Raw genomic sequence first — 22,494 nt, 5'->3', positions numbered from 1 at the left:
TTCGGGTGATGCCCCTGGTGCTCTCACCGCGGGGCCGGCCGGATGCTCGGTGTGGGATGTCCCAATGGCCCCGCGTTGCCCGCGTTAGCAGGGGCCGCCCAAGGGGCAGGAGTGCGGGGGCAAGGGGCATCAGGACCCCGTGGTACGGATACTGCTCCTCCCGCTGCGGTCACGGCTCTGCGCGGCTGCAGAAATGCTCCCCAGAACAGCGTTTCACCTGTGCCGAGAGCCGCCTCGCAGCCACGCACGTGGGTGTCCCGGAACAGGGCGAGCCTCCCAGGGGACGCCCGTGTGCTGCTGCATCCCCAAAACGGCCCTGGCCCCGTGGCGTTAGGGGGGAGAGCCGTTCTGGGTGACCCCGGGGGTTTGGGGTGCTCAGTTTTGGGGTCACCTCGGAGTTTTAGTGTGACCCTGAGGTACCCAGCTCCAGATTACCTTGGAATTCGGGGTGACCCTGAGGCAGCCCCAGGATTCCCAGTTCTGAGTGCACTCAATGGGTTTTAGATGATTGTGGGGTGGTGCTGGGATGTCCAATTCTTCATGACTCCAGAGTTTTGGGGAGTCTGCATCGCTCTGGGTGCCTGGTTGTCTGTGTCCAGTAGCAGCAGGGTGCCCCATTTGGGGGGGGTTTTGCTGTCCCATTTGGGGGGTCCTGGGTGCCCCATTTGCAGGGGTTCTGGGTGGGTGACCAGAGACACCCAGGCTGGGTTGTCCAGGTTGTCCCAGGGTGCCCAGGGTGGGCTATGGGTGTGGGAGGGGGAAGAGTTGCCCCTGGCTGAGGTTGCTGAGTCCATTCCCAGACACCCCCTGCGCCTCAGTTTGGGGTCTGGGGGAGTGGACCTGTCCAGAGGCACGGGAAGCATTGGGTGCGCTTTATTGCTGATGCAGTGGCCGCAGTCATACAAATCGTGATCAAGGTGTCACGACAGGAAGGATGGGGGGTGGGGGAGGATGGGCATCATATGACCCCAAAACCCACTGCCCGCTTGAGCTGGTGCTTTCCCTACTCTCTCTGGGGCAGATTTGGTTTCCATGCTCTGAGGGTTCTGGGGGTCCCTCTGCAGTGTTGTGGGTGCGTACAAGATGCCCCAAGCTCCTGGCCCCAGCCTGGCTCCCTGTGTCCCACCACTTCCATGCCCCCTCTCTCCCTGGCTGCTCCCTTCTCCCACCCTCCCATTCCTCTTGACGTCAAGCCTGAACCCCCGACTCTGCAGCCACTGCTGTGCCTGAATCCCAGAACTCTGCTGGCCACCCAGAAACCTTGTGGTGATGTGATGATGGCCTGGGTGTCCCCTGCTCCTCCCCAAGGCTGGGGGTACTCTTGCTCACCCCAGGCTGGACCCTGGATAGAGTGGGGTGCCAAACCCCTTTGTTGTGCTCTGATGGGGGATTTCCATAAGGATCAGCTCTGCAGACCCCTGGTCTATTCTTGGCATCTCTGGTGGGGCACAGTGCTGGTAGAAGAGTGAGCTTGAAGGCTTCACAACCATCAAAAAATAAATACAACCTCCTCCATCATGTCCTGCTGGGCCCGGCCCATCCTCCGTGTCCCAGAGAGATCCCTGCTCCTTAGCGTCGGTCACTGCAGGTTCCAAAGGGCTTGTCACGAGAAAGGTGAGTGTCTGGGGGTCTGCCATGGGCTGCAGGGGAAAAATCCTCCCGCACCCTACTGCAGCAGCTTCGGCAACTCCACCTGCAGGGAAGCACACCCCATTACTGGGCGAGCAATGGGAAGGGGTGCAGGAATGCCACTGACATGGTGTAGGGACATCCATGGCAGGGTTAGATGGGCTACTGGGGAGAAATTCCTCCCTGTGAAGGTGGGGAGGTCCTCACATAGATTGCCCAGAGAAGCTGGGGCTGACCCATCCCTGAAAGTGTTCAAGGCCAGGCTGGATGGAGTTTGGAGCAACCTGGGCTAGTGGAAGGTGTCCCCTGGCCATGACAGGAAAGAGATGATCTCTAAGGTCTCTTCCAACCCAAACCATTCAATGACCTCATTCTCTTGGCTGGGCTGGCTGTCCCCACACTCCAGCCCATGGACAGCCCAGCAGGGACACAAACCACCTGGAGTGTGTGAGAGGTTTCAAGGCTCCATGCTGGGACCAGCATTAGGCCCTTTTATTCCAGCAGTTATTACTGCATGGGGTACATACTTGACAATGTGCTGCCCAAGGGTGAATTTATGGGCCTCCTGTATTAGGAGGGCAGTTGCTGCCACAGCTTTCAAGCACCCAGGCCACCCTTGGCTAACAGTTTAGCTGTTTTGAGAAGTAGGCCACACCTCTCTGTTGGTCCCCAAGTGCTGTGTCAGTACCCTCAGAGCAACATTCAGTCACTCTTTATATGTAAAGAGTTCAAAAGGATTAGTCAAGTCCAGACTGGGGCTGACATCAACAAATGTTTCAGTTGTTAAAATGCAGATGAAGCCTCTCCAGCCATCCTGGGCCACCTTCTACCCAGGGGCATGGGCTCAGCCACAACAACAAGATATCAAGAGCCCAGTGAGTTATAACTTAGGGATGGGTTTTTCCTGGTGTCCCAGCCCTGGATCCTGGTGGATCTGCCTAACACAGGAGCCAAGGGATAGATCTGCACCTGTCATGCTCTCTGCCGAGAGATGGACCTGCTGACCCCATCTGCTCTGCAGGATGGTATTAAAGGATGGATCTTCCTTCCCTATGTGCTTGGCAAAGGGATGGATCTGCCCCTGTGCAGCAGTTGGACACAACCCCACTCCTGAGAAGGACACTGCCAGAGTGACAGTGGCTATGACCTCAGCCCCCAGCCCCACCTTGTGCATGGGCCCCACCTGGCCCTGCACTTGCCTTCTTGAGCTGTTTGAGGTTGCTGGAGCGAATAGCTGCCAGGAGTTGGTCTCGAGAGTTCTTCTCCTGGACTGGCAGCGCCCGATCTCCTAACTTCCTCTGTGTTGCTGGTGAGAGTGAGTTCTTCAGGTTCTCGTTGATCGTCAGTGGTGGGGCAAGTGGAGGAGGAGGTGGGGGTGGTATGGTGGGTGCCCCTCCTTTCTTGGGAGAGCTTTTGGGGGAAGCCTTGGGGGATGGTTGTGGGGATGCTTTGGGGGACCCCTTCGGCAGTGCTCCAGGCTTGGGCACCTCCAGGAGGTCTTTCTTCTCCCCCTGTTCCTGTGCCCGTTTCTGTTCCTGAAGGCGTTTCTGCCTCTGCCTGTCCATGTTTCGGCTCAGCAGGTTGGTGACAGTCATACGTGGCCCAGCCAGCTCGAAGTGGTAGCCCAGCTTCAGGAGCGTGGTGTTCTCTTTCAGGAGTTTGGCAATCTCCATCTCTGTTTTTCCCCCACAGATGTGCCGCTGGTTGTGGAAACGTAGCTCCGTCAGTGTGTTGTTCTGCAACAGTGCCCGGAAAATGGCCAGGATACCCTTGCCTGTGATGTGGTTGGAGTCCAAGTTGATGCTTGTCAGCACCTTGTTGGACTTGAGCATTATGGCAATGGCAAAGGCCACGTGGTCATCAGCACGGGTGTTAGCCAGGGCAAACACCTTGACCACAGTGTTGAACTCCAGGGCCTCGGTGAAGCGCACCAGGGTCTCGTTGTTGATGCAGTCAGAGTTGTTCACGTTGACCTCGGTCACCTCAGCATCGTTGTTCTTCACCTTCTCGATGAGCTCGTCAAAGATGCTGGAGGCTTCATCGTCCTTGGCTTGATCTGCAGAGCTGCTGGAGGAAGACTTGGAAGGGCTGCTCCCGGCTGCTGCCTTGGCCTCCTGTTTCTCCTCCATCTTCTCTGCCTTTTCTGTTTCTGTCTGGGATTTATCATTCTCATCTGCCCTAGATTTTTTCACAGCTGAAGCCTTTTCCTCCTCTTTTTTATCATTTTCTTTCTTACCTTCCCCTCTTGTGTCTTTTTCTTCCTGTTTCTCTGACTCTGAACTCTTCTCCTCTTTTTTGTCCTTCTCTGTGTCCTTTGATGCTGAATCCTTTTCTTCTTGCTTTTTTTCCTCCTCTGTCTCTTCCTTTGCTACTGAGACCTTCTCTTTTTCCTTTTTATCCTTCCCTGCATCCTCCTTTTTAAAAGATGAGCTGTTCTCTTCTTCCTTTTTATCCTCCCCTGCATCTTTCTTCAACTCTGAGCTCTTCTCTTCCCCCTTTTTGTTCTTCCCTGTGTCCTTCCTCAACGCTGAACCCTTCTCTTCCTCCTTCTTGTCCTTCCCCATCAGCTTTTTCTCCATGGCCTTGACTTTATCATTCATAGCTTTGTTCTCTTTGCTCTTGGTCTCAGTCTCAGCTTTACCTTTCAGGTCTGTTTTCTGAACACCTTCTTCCTTTTTAGAGTCTTTCCCCACTTTACTATCTTGTTTCTGGGCCAGTTCATTGGAAGGAGATTCTTTTCCTTTTTCTTCTTGATTTTTGTCTCCCTTATTCTTGCTCAATCTGCTTTCCTAGTGGGAGAAAAACAACTGGGAATTACAGAAACAGGTGCCTCTGACCTACAGACTTGCCACCCCTGTCTCACTGTCACTGACCTCTGTCACATGGGAACATCCTGCAGCCGGTGGCTGGCCTTTGAAGAGGAATATTTGGCCCAGCCAAGGTCCCAGCATCTGAGTTCCTTGAATGCAGGCAGAGCCTGCAGGACCCAGGTGTGATGAGATCCTGCTGCAGCTCTCTAAGGCAGCTCTGCTCTCCTTCTACTTCCAGCCCCTCCTCCCAAAGGGCTCTGGAGATTTGCAGGATACCCTCCCTCACAGGCCATAAAAGAACAAGCTGTAGGAGGCACCTTCTCTCATACCCCCTCTAAGTTATAATATTTTAAATCATTTTTCTAACTAGGGATCGAGGTAGTGCCTGTCTCCCTGTGAGCCCCAGGTGCTTTCCCACCTTTCCTAAATGATTTCCAGCTGGATGCTTGGTGGCTTTTCACAGCCTGTAGCCCAACACTCTCCACACTGTCCTGGATGTGTGTGCAAGCAGGGGAGAGCCCATAGCGGTGTCCCCAGTGACACTGCTGACCCAGCAGTCACTCCAACCGTGGGTTCTGCAAAACCATTCTGCTTTCAACAGCAGTTTGCACTTTTGAGCAGAAAACCAAGGAAATGGGAACATGTAATTTATAGCTTTCTAATGCATGAGGTTCTCCCAGCACATCTGCTCCCAGTGTCCAAAGACATCATAAGAGGGAAGGGCTTGGAGAGTCTGGGGGAAGGTCAGAAGGAAGTTTTGGTCGTTTTTACAAGCACGTGACCCTTGCCCTTGGTGCAGCCTGTCCTGGGCATTGCTGCTGGCCATAGCCAACTCCAGCAGCTTGGGGACACAGCCAATGCCTCATTGCAGCCTTCAAGCAAGGCTGAGGGGCTGGGAGGGGTCTCCATCAGCATTAGTACAACCTTTGATATAGTAGTTCCCATCCTTCTCTCTGGCAGTTGCCAGAGGGCAGAGTTAGGAGGGATACTGGAAAGAAATTTTCCCTGTGAGGGTGGTGAGACCCTGGCTCAGGTTGCTCAGAGAAGCTGTGGCTGCCCCATCCCTGGAAGTGTCCAAGGCCAAGTTGGACAGGGCTTGGATTAGCCTGGGACAGTGGAAGGTCCCCCATGGCAGGGGATTAACTTTAAGGTTCCTTCCAACCCAAAGTAGTCTGGGACTCCATGACATGAAACACATCCATTCCCAAGGCAGAGGAACCAATGCTTCAGGTGGCTGAAGGGAGATGAACTTGACACTGGGACCAAGTTTGCTGCACAGAGGATGGTACTACCATAAATTTCACATCAAAGTTTGGCAATTTAAATGCCCTTCTCCCTCCTCCACAGCTAGGGAACACACAGGTCCTCAGCACTGGCCTGGCTCATCATCTTTGCTGGGTGGATTTTAGGACTCAGGGGAAAGGAGGAAGGAAGATGCCTCTGGGAGATGCAGCTGTGATGCCTTTACAATCTCCCTGGATCCTCTCATGATCAGGACAGCACTGTGGAACCCCCAGATCTGAATCCTGGCACCACAGGAGTCAGGCTGGTCTCCTCCTCTTCATCGTGGGGCTCCACAGTGTCCATGCTGGGGCAGCATAAGGCTGAGCTTTCCCCATATGCAGTACTGCCAGCCCTCAGGGACAGATTTTTGTGGAAAGAACTGGCTGTGCATGGGCAGCCCTGGGGACTGTTTGTACCTGGTGTATAAACAGATGCCATCGAGGACGAGAGAGCTGTTTATTTAGTTAAGCGATTTCTTGGCTCCCTGGCACAAGGCTGAACAGGGACAGGAAGGCTCATGCCAGACCCCTACAGAGCCTGGCCTGGTGTCCACACTGCCCCACTGCTGCCACCCCAGGGACCAGCGATGGGGCTCCCATGCACCCCATGCAGTCCTGGGTGCTGCAGGGAGCAGGTGATGCCACCTCCTCTGGCACTGAGCCAGGGGTCCTTCTCACCAAGCTGTGGTCTATTTCCAGCACCAGAATGGTGCTGAGCACAAATGCTCTGTGACATCCCGAAGCACCTCGGTGGAGGAAGAGCCCTGGCAGGAGGACTGTGGGATGAGGATACTGGTGTTCCCCTGCTGGCACCCAGCAGGGCCTTTCCAAGGTGTTTGGGAGTGCCCAGGTTGCAGGTTCCTCTGAGAAGGGACATTTATCCTCCTCAGGGCTCTGTGACTCTTTGGTGACCCCAGGCTGAGCACCCATCAAGTCAGAGCCAGCAGCCTCATCTCCATGCCAACTGCTCCAAAAATCTTTCTCCTTCCCAGCCCATGCTCACCTAGCCTAACACTGGTGAGCTCTGAGTCTCCCTTGAGCACCGTGGGCACATCCAAGACAAAGAAGAGCAAAGGCTTTGGCCAGGGATGAACAGAACTTGGAGAAAGGGAGAAAAACCCTGGTAAGAATGACCAGCAACATCTCCCATGCTTGGAGAAGGTGATGGTTTACTCCAAGCAAATTAAACTAGAGGAAAATTAAATCCATGGAAAATCCCTACTTGGGAAAGCTGCTGCAGCACATGCTGGGTGTGTCCTATTATGTGGTTAAAGCTTCCATCCATGGATGTGTGGCCATGTGTCCACATGCTGTGGTTTGGGGGAGAGGAGATCTGGAGCCAGAGAATGGGATGTGGGAAAAAAGGTGGGGGAAAAGGAATCAGGGGAAAGAGAGCTGGGAGAAGTCAGGAAAAAGAAGCTGGGGGGAAGAGGAGCCAGCTGTGGCCCCAGGCATGGGAACAAGGGAATGCAACAGATATGGAGTGACCATCACGGGTGTTTCTGCCACTTGTGGGATCATTTGCTTAGAGCAAATTTGGGATGCAACAGAAGGATCCCATGTAAGATCTGCAGGTTACTGGAAGAAGTGCGGGATGGTCGCAGGGGACAAGAGGGGTTCAAGCTGCTTCATCTCCTGTGGAGATGCCTTGGGAGAGCCCTTGGCACACACCCAGCTCCAGTGGCAGCAGAGGGACAGGAATAAGCAGGAAAAAAGTTCAGGCAAGAAACCAGATCTGTGTTTCTAAAACTAAGGGTCATATCTCCATCCCTTGCTGGAGCCTGCGGTCATTTCCAAAGCAGGTCTGCTCCGGGCCCTGCCTGAGGCCACGTGTGTGCCCAAGAGGGAACATGTCCTTGTCTCCTCCTGCCTTTCTACCATCTCAGGGCTCTCGGTGTGTCCCACTGGCCCAGCCCATGCTGCAGCAGCCAGCCTCAGGTGCCACCAGCCCACCACTGGTGATAATTCCAAAGTCCTTACCTTCAGGCTGGAAGTGCAACTGGAAGTGGAGCTTGGTGGCAGAGCTGTGTTTCAGGGGTGGAGAAGCAGAGTGAGAAAAGCACCTTTCCCCTGCTCTGGAGCCCCTGGCTGCCCCCGTGGCCACCAGCACAGCTTCTCCTGCAGCTCAGGGCCAGCTGTCCCCTCTTCATGGCTATCCCGAGTCCTGCCTGCTTGCTCACTTCTCTCTGCCCACTGGCATATTTACCTTGGATACCTGGAAACCAGTGCTGCTGCACCCCCTATGTACCATTCCCTCTGCCACAAGCACATTTATTAGGGGAATATTTTTACACAGCGTGTCAGACCTTTAAAAATAAGCCTAATGAAAACAGCCTGGTAGTCGGTTGATTAATCACCAGTGTTTTGATGAACTGAAATGCCTTCCCGTTTCCTCTAAATAGACTAAAATGAGCATTGCCATGGCTTGTTAGCATTTGTAACCCTCAAACCCACTCAGATGTTGCCTTAAAAGGCAAAGGAGACTGGGAACTTCTTGCCTGGAATCCAAGCACTTGCTCCAGCACTGAGCAAGGGATGGGGCTGGGGATAGAGCTGGGGATGGGGAGAGTGAATCCGGAGGTGGAGTGAGGGTCTCACTTCCCACCCCAAAAGTCCCATAGCTCATTTTGGGGTGGAAAATGGCTGGTTTAATGGTAGTTATTGATCTGGCTGTTTGTTTAGCAGGTGGAATGTAGGCACAGTCACACTGCTGTGCCCAGAGCAGATTTCAAAGCAAGAGGAGAGGAGAGGAGAGGAGAGGAGAGGAGAGGAGAGGTGTTACCCAGGGATTCACAAATCCTGTATCCAAGATGAGGGAAGGGGCACTTGGTGGCTCAGTAGCTGCTGGTACATCAATCCCTGGCAGAGGAGACATATGGAAATGCATTTGCCAAAGTTTAGTCTTTGTAAGGGGCCAGCTTTCCCCAGCCTGCAGTTATTTTCAGAGGTATGTCCTGGGAAGAGTCCCTCATGGTCTCACCATGGTAGGATGTGCTTGGCTCAGGCAAAGAACAAGATGTGAGGATGGAGCCTTGGGAGCATGAGCAGTTCCATGCTGGCTCCAGGGAGGAGCACCCCACTGAGGTTTAAGGAGGGCTCGGCTGGGAAGTCAGAAGAACCCCAAGATCAGAAGGGGATGGAGCTTCTGGAGTGAGTCCAGAGGAGGCCAAGAGATGCTCTCAGGGCTGTAGCCCCTCTTATCTGGAGACAGACTGGGAGAGCTGGGGGTGTCCAGCCTGGAGAAAAGAAGGTTTCAAGGAGACCTTAGAGCCCCTTCCAGTGCCTAAAGCAGCTCCAGGAGAGCTGGAGAGGGACTTGGGACAAGGGCCTGGAGAAACAGACTAGGAGCAATGGTTTCTCACTGCTGGAGGGCAGGGATAGGTGGGATACTGGGAAGGAATTCCTCCCTGTGAGGGTGGTGAGGTCCTGGTCCAGGTTGCCCAGAGAAGCTGGGGCTGTCCCATCCCTGGAAGAGCCCAAGGCCAGGTCGGATGGGACTTGGAGCAACCTGGGACAGTGGAAGGTGTCCCATGGCAGAGCTGGAATGGGATGAACTTTAAGGTCCCTTCCCACCCAGACCATTCCATGATTCAAGAATTCACAGGTTCCTCTGTGCGGGTGACTGCTGGGGACATGAGTCATGCTGGTCCTCATGAGGAAAGGGGCAAGTCAGCAAAAGATCTCAGACCAAACCTGCACTTGCAGCTCCTGTGAAAGTGGCTCCAGGAACAGTGAACTCAGCCTGCAGCCATGGCACTGGCTGGGTCTCTAATGTCACCAGCAGCTCTAGGGGCCTCTGGAAGCTGAGGGTGAGACACCATCCTGTGATGATATGAGAACCTCAGGAGCACGACAGGGGAAGCTTGAGCCAGGATCAGGTCCATCCCAATCATCTGTACTGCTGGAAAATCTAGGGTCAGCTCCAAGGTGGCTGATTGTGGTTTCTGCACACGCACTGGAGCCCACCACGACCCTCCTCTGGGGACCCACTGCCTCCCTCCTTCCCAGCAGCTCCCCAGCCAGGGCCATGCTGGCTGTCTGGCATGTGGATTTGCCCACCAACAAAGACTGTCCCACCAGAACCAAGCTCCTTGCAAAGCAACTGCAACCCCTCCAGAGCTGCAGACTTGGGAATAGTGCCCAGGCCAAGGGGTTGTTCCTCTCTCCCAGCCTCTGCTGGGATAATAAATTCCTCCTGCAGCCCATGAGACATTTTCCAGATCATCTCTTGGCATGGCATAGCTTAGACAACACCAGCACAATTACATTGGTCCCACATAAATCCTGAGTGGCTTTTGGTGGTGGAAAAATGGGGAAGTGGGGAAGCCCAGGGATGAGGTGAGACCTCTGAGACACGGACAGACAATTCACCAAAATCTCTTGGTCAGCTGTGGGAGTCCCAGACCAGACTGGTGAGGGAAGGAAACTGGGTTGAGTTACTTGAATGAGCAGGTTTAGGTATAATTATGATCCATGACTAACAAGCCAATCTTCTTTCACTGCCTGGGGGGGTTTCAGTCTGTCCTACAGACCTTTATAGGGCTGCTGCCAAGGCCTATAAAGCCTTCAAAGCTACCACAAGACTCTAGGATTGAATCCACAGCTCTAACTTTGGACATCACTCTCTGGAGACACCTGCCTACCTGCCAGACTCTGAGGACTGCTATGTTCCCTCTGTCCCACCCACCTATCCCAAATCCTAGCCAGAGCCCATGAGCGAGGCACCAGCATCCCTCCACCCCTCAGTGTGACCCTGGGGCTCAGGAGGCTGAGCATGAGCCTCAGCTCTCTTACGAGCCCCGTGAGAGCTCCCCAGGGACAGGGATGTCCTCCGAGACTGTCCCACTGCATGGAGAAGCCATCGAGGTGGGTGAGGGCATAAGCAGGATAGTTGCAGGTTGTTTGATGTTCCTGGTATTTGGGTACCTGCTCCTGGAGAGGATTGCTAGAGTCAAACCAAAGCACAACAAGCTGCCCAAGCCATTTTCCTCCATTCCTCAGCCAGTTTTGAGTAGCCTAGGGACAACTCAGAGCCAAGGACATTCCCAGAAAGAATGCTGTGTCCTTGGCTGAGTCCTCAGAGCTGCTGAACCTGGATTGCCAGCAACCTGCAAAGGAAGCAGGATTGTGAGGCTTCTGCTGACTCTGCGACACCCTGGACAACCCTCCTGCTCCTCAGCACAGAGCAAATACCATGGAAAGCTTTGTGGGAGACCCTGTTCACATCCCCGAGGCTCCTTGAGAGGATCAGGCAGCCAAGAATTTCTCTTGGCACATTTGGACTCTTTTGGCAGGAAGGAAGGTTGAAAGGACCTCAGCTTTCAGCACTGGGACACACATGACCCCTGGCCATGCTCTGTGTGCTAAAGCCCAGAGAGATGTAAGCAACTCCCTGCCCTGTTCTGCCTGTCATTTTAACAAGGAACTCAGCTTTTCCCCTTCCCTTATGCCCAGACCTCTCTGATCCCAAATATCACTGTGTCTTTGCATGTCTCAGGGCAATGTTTTAAAAAGTCCCCTTTCTGAGATGCAGAGCTGTTCTCCAGAGACTGGGCAGCTTCTGGCCCTGATTTTGCCTTTTTTTTTTTTTTTTCCTTTTTCCTGAATTAAGGCGATAAATGTTCTAACTTGGTTTCCTTTAAGAGAAGAGCTCCAGCCCTTCCATGGAAACGCAGCCATTTTCCAGAAAGCTGTAAAGCCACTCAATACTATGCAAATGGAAACCTTTTATCATTTAACAAAATCAGGTTTTAGAAGTCCAGGTTTTTCTCTTCTATTTGCCATATTCCCAGCCCTTCTCCTGGCACTGCCATGGCTGAGCTGGATATTCCCAAGATGAGACCATCTCCCTGGTTGTCTCTTCATCAGGGATTGAAAAGGGCAGGGAATACCAGCAATTAATACTACAAACATCTCTAGGCTGGATTTCTGCCCAGTGCACTTTGTAGGAAGCCCACAAAAAGCATTAATTGGATTTTTAGGAACAGGAGAATTGCAATTCAGCCCTAGCAAGTCTTAATCCTATCTCCATCCTCCATGTCATAAGTGCTGGATGGCCAAGGAGCAGGACACTGCTCCCAGCCTTGGCAACACATGGGCACATCTCCAGGCCCCTTGCTGGTGCAGGTATCCAATGGATCCCATCCAGCAGCCCATGGAACCGTCACAGATACCCCTTGGCAGTGGGCACCTGGTGCTGGAAGATGATCCTAGGTCCTTGAAGCAAGTGAGATGAGCCAAGCTCCAGGTGCCTACCTGGAAAATCAGACCAGTTTTGCTGGTCATTCCCTTAAATAGTTTGTGGGAAACAGGAGCACCAGCTCCTCAGGCTCTGGCACCACATGGGAGCTGCCTCCCAGGACAGAGCACTTAGCAGGCATACAGCCAGGCATGCCAGGGGTCACCATCTCTGGTTCTTGGGAACTGGAGAATTCCCTGCAAGGAAGAAAATGGCAAACCACTCTCCTTGGCAGAGGCTGCCATGGCTGTGCAGGTGCTCATTCCTGTGCTGGGTATGTCCAACATATGCCATGGTGCCCCTGTCAGGAGGAGGGACCCCTTGGAGCCCTCAGCAGCATGCAGCAAAAATCCTGACCCAAATACTATGCACAAGCCCTGGGCTTGCCAACACATGGTCAAGGGACTGCACAGGACACCTCTATCACCTGGGCTGGTGCCTCTCCAGTTGTGTTTCAGGAAATCACAGAATAATGGAATCACTATGGTTGGAAAAGCCCTCTAAGTTCATCAAGTCCAACCATTCCCCCAGCACTGTTATGTTCACCACTAACCCATGTCCACAACAGCCACATCCACATCCACACAGCTCTTAAATCCCTTCAGGGATGGTGATTCCACCTCTGCCCTGGACAGCCTATGCCAGTGCTTTACAATCCTTTCCATGGAGGAAATTTTTCCCAGTTTCCAACCTGAACCTTCCCTGGCACACCTTGAGGCCTTTTCCTCTCCTCCTGTCCCTTGTTCCCTGGGAGCAGAGCCTGACTCCCACATGGCTGCAGCCTCCTGTCAGGAGTTGTGCAGAGCCAGAAGATCCCCCCTGAGCCTCCTTTTCTCCTGGCTGAGCCCCACCCCAGCTCCTTCAGCCACTCCTGGGGCTCCAGACTCTTCCTCAGCTCTGTTTCCTTTTCTGGTCATGCTCCAGCCCCTCAATGACTTTCTTGTCCTGAGCAGCCCAAAACTGTTACCGGGATTGAAGGTGTGACACCAGTAGTGCCAGCACAGGGGATGGGTACTGCCCTGGTCCTGCTGCCACACCGTGGCTGGGACAGGCTCTAATTGTTTCCACAGCTCAAATTCCTTTCTGTTTTCATCCCTGTTTGCTCCACATTCTGGGCAGAGAAAAGGACAGAGCAGGACCCTTGACCTTCCACAGTGTGTCTGTCCCCTGCCATCCTACCAGCCACACCTTGACTTCAAAACATATGCCCTGACACTGAGATCCTCTTGCTCCATCCTGCCACGATTCCCACACAGCAAAGGGTGGGATGGAGCAATGTGACCGGTTAATCCCAGCGTCCTGCTGGAAGCTGAGTCACTGAGATGGTTTTAGCACACAAGTGATGTCATAGCGCTGCGAAAGAGAGGGACACATAACGGACCCAGCTCTTCTCCTCCTCCATGTCTATTTATCAGCTCAACATAAACACATATTAAACCTCCTGAGCAGCTCAGCCCATATAAGCTAAACACTCCAAACATTTCCATGAATTTATCTGCATCCCTGTTGCACTTTATGTAAATATGGAACTCAGATTTTTACTAGTTTTTCCCCAATTGACTAGAAATCCATGGGTTTCTTTCCCTGCTTGTGCCCTTAGATGGACTGTGGATGTCCCAGACTTGTATGTGCCTTTGGCATGAGCTCCACGTCACTGGGAATGCTTTGTGCTGCAACTCACCCTGGTCACAAAAGGAAAAACAAGGAAAGCAAAGCTTCTGCCCCCAAGGGCATCACAAAAACTCCGATCCAGCTGTGATGGTCTTTCTCACACCATTTTTTTAGGAATGCAGCTCAGAGATGCCTGTCATTCTGCCCTCCAAAGAGGCCTTGCAGGCCCTGTGCCTGCTACATATGTTCTTGCTTCACATTTTTCAGCTGTTCTCCACAATGCAGATCCTTCTGGGAGCTGTCATGGGATTGTTCTTGCTTCTATGTTAACCTTGGAGGGTTGTTTTATCATCTGCTGCAGGTAACAGCTCCTGCTGCTGCTGCTCATCCCTCTTGTGACAGGGTTGGGACTTTTTCAGAAACTCAGAATGAAACAAAAGAGCACAGACAACAGTTTTCATTTCTAAGCAATGAAAGGGATGTCCTGGACTTCACAGAATTACAGAATCAATTTGGTTGGAAAAGGCCTCTGAGATCATCTAGTCCAATCTGTGACCAATCCCCCCACCTTGTAACCCAGCCCAGAGCACTGAGTGCCACATCCAGGCATTCCTTGGACACCTCCGGGAAAGGGGTCTCCACCACTGTCCTGGGCAGTTCTGTCCTGTCCAATATATGACTGCCCTTTCCATGGAGAAATCCCTTGTGATGTCCAACTTGAACCCTGGGAGCAGAGCCCGACCCCCACCTGGCTGCTCCCTCCTGTCAGGGAGTTGGAGAGTGACTTGTGCAGCTGGAGGGACCATCTGTGGCCTCCTTTAAGGACCAAATAGGAATGGCTCAATACCTTTGGTTTCTTTCCAAATGTGTGACTGGTTTGGATATCCTTGGCTATCATCCATGGAGGAACGCAAAGCCCAGGAAGCTGCCAGCTCTATTCCTCTCTGTGTGCTAGTGGAAGTACCCACAACTTTGCCCACTGCTCATTCCATGGGCCAGAAACCACTGGAGAAGCCTCTGGATGGATGTCCCATTGTCACCCACCCCTTTCATCTCTTTGGAGGCCAGAAGCTGTTCAGAACAATATATTATAGTCCATGCTCTCCTGTGAGAGAGATGAGACCCTGGCACAGGTTTCCAAGAGCAGCTGTGGCTGTTCCGTCCCTGGAAGTGTCCAGGGCCAGGCTGGACGGGGCTTGGAGCATCCTGGGATAGTGGGAGGTGTCCCTGCCCATGGCAGGGGGTGGGATGGGCTTCAATGTCCCTTTGCGCCCAAACCAGTCTGGGATTTTGGGATTCTTTGAACTTGATGAACTTAGTGGCCTTTTCCAATCATAAAGATTCTCTGTTGAGGGAAAAGAGACCAGGTCAGGACATGGCTAAAAGAAAGGCAAGGGCTGAGAATTAGTGAAGACTCTTGGAAGGGAGGAGGAATGGTCTTGGCAGTCAAGAGAACTGAGAACTGGCTCATAAACAGAAGAGCAGAGTTTCAGTACACATGTGTTAGGGACAAACTGGGAAGATGCTCAAGGAATGATATAACCCCTGCTGTACCCTTGTTTGCAAATTCCCTTAAGTCTGAACCAGTAAGTTAAATAAAGAGCTTGTTTTTTCCTCCAGATATTATAATGAAAAGATGACAAGTTTTGAGCGTTAATAAAAAATTTAAATCCTGGCTTTCTTGCCCGTGGTGTTGAAGAAGGGCTCACTGCTGAAGATCTCCACTTTTCATAGACGGAAATTAGGTGACTGGATTAAAAATCACCCAGCAGTAAGTTCCAAGCCTGAGAGAGTGAGAAAGGAAGGCAGGTCTTTTTACAAGACCATCCCAAGGTCTTGTAAAAACAAATCCTTCTCCAGGATCTGCTGTCCTCTGGCACCAGCATTCTTCAGATACACAGAATTTTGATTAAATAAATCCTCTGAGCTCAATGCTTTTCCCTCTGCATCCAGACCGGCTGTAAGGAACCTGTCCAGCCTCCAAGAAGAGAGCTTGGGGACATGGAGACGTTCCCAAGAGCCTGCAGAGATAAGGATGCATGGACCTGGAACAGGAGGAGGTCTTGCCTGCAGAAGAGTGCACTTGGGGAGTGGGATATCCGAGAGAAAGTGAAAAGGTGCTGGAAGATAACTGAACCACCTCAGCTTCTCCTGTGAGAAGGGGGTTCAGCCTTCATGAGACAAAAATACAGGGACCATCTGCACTGTGCACATCTGGCCCTGGCTGTGCACATCTGGCTCTGGCTGTGCAAAACTGCTCTGACATCCAGCATCCCCTGTTCAGAGTCTTCTCCTCAAGGAAGCTGGTCCCTGGGCTTCCATGGAAAGAGACACCCAGGACATGAGTATCTTCATAAAAAACTGGGTTCGTGGCCCTGGAATGACTCTCCTCTATAAGCAGGATAATGCTCCCTCATGCAACTTCCCTGCACTTCCCAGCCATCCCTGCTTGAAGCTGAATGCAATCAAATCAAAACAAGCCCTGTTGAGAGGCAGGACTGGGAACTCTGATGGGATCAGGACATGCAGGTGTCCTCCCCTTACAGGAGAGCTTCAAAGAGCATTTGGACAACTCTCTGAGGCATATGGTGGGTGGGATTTTAGGGTTGTCCTGTGCAGGGCTAGGAGCTAGACTCAGTGATCCTTGTGGGTCCCTTCCAACTCAGGATATTCCATGATTATGTGAGCTGAGGGAAGAAGGCTCCATCCATTCCCAGGGAAGAGGGTGATGCTAGAGAAGGGAAATCACAAGGAGGAGCTGCCTCTGCCATCAGGTGCTTGGTGTTTTGGGAGTCACCAGGGTGCTGTGGTGAGGCCAGATGAGAATCCAAGGAAAGACAAGAACAGCTGCAGGTGGATTTTGTGGAATGCTTTGGAAAGTAAAACTTCCTGTTGTGGACTTAGCAACTGCTAAGGAGAATTCGTACACCAAAGCACCAGTCCATGGCATATGTGGTTCACGTGGAGATCCTTCCTATGGGATAGCCCTTCTCATCTAGGTCCCATCTAGCAGAGGTTCCCTGAGAGTGTTTAGGGCTAAACAAATGCCAGTGGGAAAGATAATGGAATTAGGGAATGGCTATGCTTGGAAGGGACTTTAAAGATCTTTCCCTTAAAGACTATCATGGAAGAGACCCCATGGATGGGGTGTTCTCAGGGAGGGTATAACTGCGCTCTCTGCACAGACACATGGTTTTTATAGATGTCACCAGCAATAGAGGAAGTGGACCAGCTCCCACAGACCACATTTCCTCACATAGCTCAGCTCTCAGAGAAACCCATCCCACAGGGACAGCTGCACAGAGCCCCTGTGCCCTGGCACACACAGCTTTTCCTCTTCTGGACAGAAATCCCAGGCATGATAAAAGGATTTCAAGTGACAGCAAGTCAGTTGTGCCCCAGGTAGCTCATGGAATCCTAGATTGGTTTGGGTGGAAAGGGATTTTAAAGTTCATCCTGTTCCACTCCCTGCCATGGGCAAGGACACCTTCCACTATCCCAGGTTGCTCCAAGCCCTGTCCAACCTGGCCTTGGGCACTTCCAGGCATGGGGCAGCCACAGCTGCTCTGGGCACCCTGTGCTAGGGCCTCACCACCCTCACAGGGAAGAATATCTTCCCAATATCCCTCTGGCAGTTTAATACCACAGCACCAACTTTAAAGCATGTTTCTAACTGGAATTTCTCTTGTTATGCCTTTGCCTGTGACAGTAAAAAGCCATGAGGTAAGAGAAATCATCTCTTCGTTTATACACTCATGACCAGCCTCCATGACACATGGACCTTGTTGAGTACATCCAGAGAGGGGCACTGGCCCAAGCCCCACCCTTGAGCTGGGTTATACTTCCACTCATTAGCAAGACAAAATTAAGATTAATTTATTACTGCATCACCAAGATGGGAATTTGGCTGCCCAGTGTGGAAAGGTTGGGGCAAAGCTCACGTCTATTTTGGGCTGTTTATAATCTGCTTCCTAGTTACCCTAGTTTGCCCTTTTCATCACAAAGAAGATGTGTTATTATGTAGTTAACAATATTTCTAAATATATCCACTTCTCCCAATATTTAGGTGGAAATGTAGGTGCCTGAAGCCAGTTCAAGAAAAGGGCAATGACTGCAAGAACAGTGACATGGGCAGAAACTCAACCTTTCCCTTCAAAATACCTTATTTTGCACTTTGGAGGAATTCCTGCACATCCCAGATAAGACACAATGTCCCACAACAGAGATTCCCATCAGGAGGTATGGAAGAACAGCAGGGAGGACATAAGAGGGACATGGAACTTCTGAAGCAAGTCCAGAGGAGGCCAAGAGATGCTCTCAGGGCTGTAGCCCCTCTTATCTGGAGACAGACTGGGAGAGCTGGGGGTGTTGGAGCAGAGAAGGCTCTGAGGAGATATCAGAGTCCCTTCCAGTGCCTAAAGCAGCTCCAGGAGAGCTGGAGAGGGACCTGGGACAAGGGCCTGGAGAAACAGACTAGGAGCAATGGTTTCTCAGTGCTGGAGGGCAGGGATAGGTGGGATACTGGGAAGGAATTCCTCCCTGTGAGGGTGGGCAGGCCCTGGCACAGTCTTCCTGGAGAAGCTGTGGCTGCCCCACGCCTGGGACTGTCCAAGGCCAGGTTGGATGGGGCTTGGAGCAACCTGGGATAGTGGAAGGTGTCCCTGCCCATGGCAGGGTTAGAATGGGATGAACTTTAAGGTCCCTTTCCACCCAAACCATTCCATGATTCCATGAACTACGGACAGATAAACTCCGTGTAGTTCAAGGATGCAAATCTGCCCTCGTGTCCCTCCCTACTGAAGAGATATCACAGACACAGTGCCTGGCATTCCTAATTTAAGGCATCAAGATAAATCTTTGCAAGCCAGAAGCAGATGTGTGAGCAGGGCAGGGGGTGGGAGGGGGGTGGTGAAGCACAGGCACAAGGTCAGGGAAGGAATGGGAGGTAATTCCAGTGGGAATTACCTGTGAACATCTAGAAAATGTTATCCTTTGTCTGTGATGTCTCTTCAGGAGATCTCCTTGGAGCCTTCTCTTCTCCAGGCTGGACATCCCCAGCTCTCCCAGTCTGTCTCCAGATCAGAGGAGGTCCAGTCCTCAGAGCATCCCTGTGACCTCCTCTGGATTTGCTTCAGAATACTGGGAGCTGTTGATGAGAGGGGCTGGGATGGACATGTATGGGGTGATGCCTACACACCCTGGGGGAATGCCAACCCCGTGGGAGTGCAGCCACCATGCCTGCGCTGGCTGGCACAACATGAAATCTGCTGACACATGAGAGGGATTTGTCATCGGAGACCTCAGAGCTCTGAGCAGCTGGGGGAGAGTTCGGCACCTGCCTGGGGTGCTCTGGATGGCTCCATGTTCTCATTCCACCCTTCAGCAAAACATAGCCCTGGGACTTCCTTGGACAGAGGGGACCATTGGCTTCCTGCACTGTTTTTTGTGACTGTTCCTGTGGTCTGATCATCCCATCCTGTCCCATCCCATCCCATCCCATCGCATCCCATCCCACCCCACCCCACCCTTGGGCCCCATGGCAGAAGACAGCCCTGCTCCACCACCAGCATGATCTGATGTGCCAGCACTGTAAACTGGCATTTTCTAGGTGCTAATCCCATATCCTAACAATGGCAGAGAGGAAGGGGTGTAGGATATACTTTTTTCTTGGCCTCCAGGGATTGAAATAGAAGAAGAAAGTCAGTTCTGCCCTATCCAGTTACTGCAATACAATCAAACTGGGCCATTTTCACTGACAAACTTGACCTGTTGCCAGTTTGCTTTGTCTTCCATGGCCTGAACCTCCTTAACTCAGAGGGCAGGAGGAGATTTTCCAGGACCCCTGTGCTGCCCTCCCCTCCAGCCAGAGCCCTACACCCTCATCCAGGTGTCTGTCCTCCCCGGGCCATCCCTTTCCACATGCCAAGTCTTCTCCCACTGCACATACACTCTCAGGCATTTCTAAACAACATTATTTTAAATCAGGCAGTTTCCCAGGTCTCTTTTTAACAAAACTCACAAATTTCCTCCCTTCCTCCTGGTCATGGACACTTCCCTATGCCAATTCCCAATCAACCTCTCATGCTCCAACAGCTAACACTGAAGCAGCAACACAAGTGATGTCAAACCCATATGTCCTCCCACCTGAAAAAGCAGATTTTTTAGTGTGACCTCTTGGGATCGCCTGCAAAACAGTAGTCACTGAGATGACTGGGACTACATAAAAGCATTTCCCTCTTAAGGCAGGTTTTCCTGCAGCACCTGAACTTCCCCACCATAGGGAAATTTTCCGCTGGTGAGGAAATCAAGGCAGAGCCCTCGTGGTGAGGGGCACAGCACTCCCTGTCCCCCAGCCCATGTCAAGCACCACATATAGAAGGTGAAAGCTGCTCCTTATCCTCGGAGCCAGAGTGAGCTCCTAGGCTGCCCAGGACAGGGGTGGGAAGGAACAATTTAATCCCTTGTTCAGCTCTCCAAAAGCAAACTTCAGTTATTTTTCCCACTGGTGCAATTTTCATTCACACTCATCCCAATATTTAGAAGAGAATAAGGGTGTCTAGGCCACAGTCAGAAGAGGACCCTCCTATATAAACTCCATAAATATCCAGAAAGAGAAATATCCAAGTGCTCTGGGGTAGTTACAGATTGATTATCCAGCTGGAAGACCCAGGGTACAGCTGGGTGACCTGGAATAGATCTGGAATCAGAGCCAGAGCAGAGCAGTGCCCCACAATACTTGGCACTGCTTGTGCTGCCAATACTCTCCAGCCCTGCCCCGGCACAGCAGATGCAAACCCTGCCTGTGACATGAGACCAGCCCATGACCACATGGATCAACTGCTGAAGAATCGCTGTTTTTCATTTTTTGGCTCAGCCTGCCATGAAAACTAGGGAAAACAGATACTTCCCAGGCTTCCACGCACGAAGCACATACCAAATATTCTTAGTACTGAGGTTAATAAATGTTACAGAAAAGCAGGACTGGCTCCCACCAAGGCACAACACAAAAAGAGGAAAAGGGCTGACATAAAGCTCTCGAGCTCCAAGTAAACTCTTAAAGGATTTGCCAGCTGCAGAGAGGGAGATAAATGTACCCAAATCAAACTAAAGGAAGGAATTTTAAGTGAACAATAAATGCAAAACAAACGGCATAGGGTAAAACCTGCTTCTCAATGTGATTTCCACAGAGCAGAAAACATTTTTATTCCGCAAGAACCAGAGACTGTTTAATCTTTTGCATAAGAAGAACTGAAAGGATCAAGAGTCCAGAGATCTCCAAAGAAAAAAAAGGAAAAAAGTCCAAAAAACCCAAAGGGGGGGGGGGGGGGGGGGTGAAGAAGAAAAAACGCAGCCTGTGGCATCGCTGTCACTGCACCGGCCCCTCCAGCAGCCTCCTGACAATCCCAGCTCCACTCCCAGCCCTGCCCAGGGATGTTAGAGAAGGGCCAGGGAGAAAATCCCTGGCACCAGCACAGGTTTTGGCTTTGTTAGTAACACCGGGATTTTATGGGACACCCTGTTCCTCCCGGAGTGCCAGGACCTGCTCCCTCGTCTCTCCAGGACAGCTATTCCTCCTCAGCAAGCGCACGCCTTTCTCGGGGTTTTGTGTTTTCCATCTCGTCCCTCACTCAGCCCGGGGGAAGGGGGGGTTTGAGGTGCGTTCCCACTTTTCCCGCAGCAGCAGTGGGGGACGTCACTTACGTCTATCGAGTGTTCCCGCTGCAGGAGCCTCCTGCTGTCCTTGTCGTGGTGGTTGAGCGCCGTGTCACAGTTTTGTGGGCCAGATTGGTTTGTCTGACTGCGCTCCACAGGGATGCTCCCGTCCGCATCGACCACATCCAGCTCCTTTTCCAGCTCCTCCATCTCCTCTGGAGATAAAGTAGACAATAAATTGTCTATATCTGGATCTTCACTAACTTGTCGCCGGTATTTGGCCACTTTGGACATCTTGGCTCGCTGGCGAGACACGGTGGCGGTTGTGTGGTACCCAAAGTAAGAGAAAAAAAAAGAAGCCGAAGCTCCAAGGCTGCTTCCCGAACGGCAGCAGGTGCTGAAGTGTTAAATCTCAGCAGCTCTCCAGCCCGAGACACGGTGGTTATCCAGAGGGGACACCCCTCGGTCCAAGAGTTGGCCAATAACAGGATCCAGTGGCGGTTCGGGCGCTGGGAAGCCAATGGAGCCCGGCGGGAGGCGGGGAATGGTGCTATCAGAGGAGCCTGAAACCCGAGGACATTCCAGGGAACCGTGCAGAGCTACATGACCAAATTTAGTCCGGAGCATTTCGCCTTTTAAAGGCAATGGGCCAACCTAGTGAGAAAACAGGGAAAAATGCATGAGCCGGCAGGCCGGGAATGGGGGGTGGAGGAGGCAGCCCCAGCCTTTGTCATGGAGGCTGGGGGGCTACTAAAGTGGGCAGCGTGGCTACAAAGGGATGGGGGGAGCCTCTGCTGTGACAGTGACAGCTCTTGGCTAAAATCGGCAAGGAAGCACCCTCTCCAGAGGAAGTTTTCCTCTTTGTCCCGCTGCAGTCTGGGATCGGTGCTGTTAGCCCCACAGGGAAGAGCTGGAGGTGGTGGAGGTGAGGCAGACTGGTTCCATCGCAGGGATGAGGCAGCAGGTAGCGAGTGCTCCCGGCTCGGCAGACCTGACTCCCCGGGCATTGTCAGAGCTCCTACCGACCCTCAGACCCGGAGGGGCTGCTCCCGCAGCTGCTCTTCCTCACACACTCCCACTTGCCCTCGCCAGGTCCCAAAGACATCCCTTCTGCACAGAGGGAATTCCTGAGTCTCCCCTGATCCTGGTCCAGGCAGTGCCCTAAGCCTAAGGTTTATCTGGCAGCACCAACTTTCCATTTCCCTAATCCATACAGAAGCTTAACTGGCACGTGGGATTTCTCCCACAGGGACAGGAGACAGGCTTTTCT

The 22,494-nt window shown here is 52.3% G+C and overlaps 1 protein-coding gene across 1 annotated transcript; it reads right to left on the bottom strand.

Moving 5' to 3' along the window:
* Positions 1 to 96: 96 nt before the first annotated feature.
* On the bottom strand, positions 97 to 21,791 carry LMOD1 (leiomodin 1). Its single transcript, XM_041422647.1, has 3 exons — positions 21,273 to 21,791; positions 2,829 to 4,418; positions 97 to 1,693 (listed from the first exon to the last, which is right to left on the bottom strand). The coding sequence occupies exons 1-3, from the start codon at positions 21,516 to 21,518 to the stop codon at positions 1,667 to 1,669; spliced, it is 1,863 nt and encodes a 620-aa protein (XP_041278581.1). The 5' UTR covers positions 21,519 to 21,791; the 3' UTR covers positions 97 to 1,666.
* Positions 21,792 to 22,494: the final 703 nt, after the last annotated feature.

This window comes from Onychostruthus taczanowskii, unplaced genomic scaffold (genome assembly GCF_017590055.1).
Source record: "Onychostruthus taczanowskii isolate IOZ18803 unplaced genomic scaffold, ASM1759005v1 scaffold74, whole genome shotgun sequence".
Lineage (NCBI taxonomy): Eukaryota > Metazoa > Chordata > Aves > Passeriformes > Passeridae > Onychostruthus > Onychostruthus taczanowskii.
The sequence above is the reverse complement of the archived record's forward strand: the minus strand, read 5'-3'. Positions and strand labels throughout refer to the sequence as shown.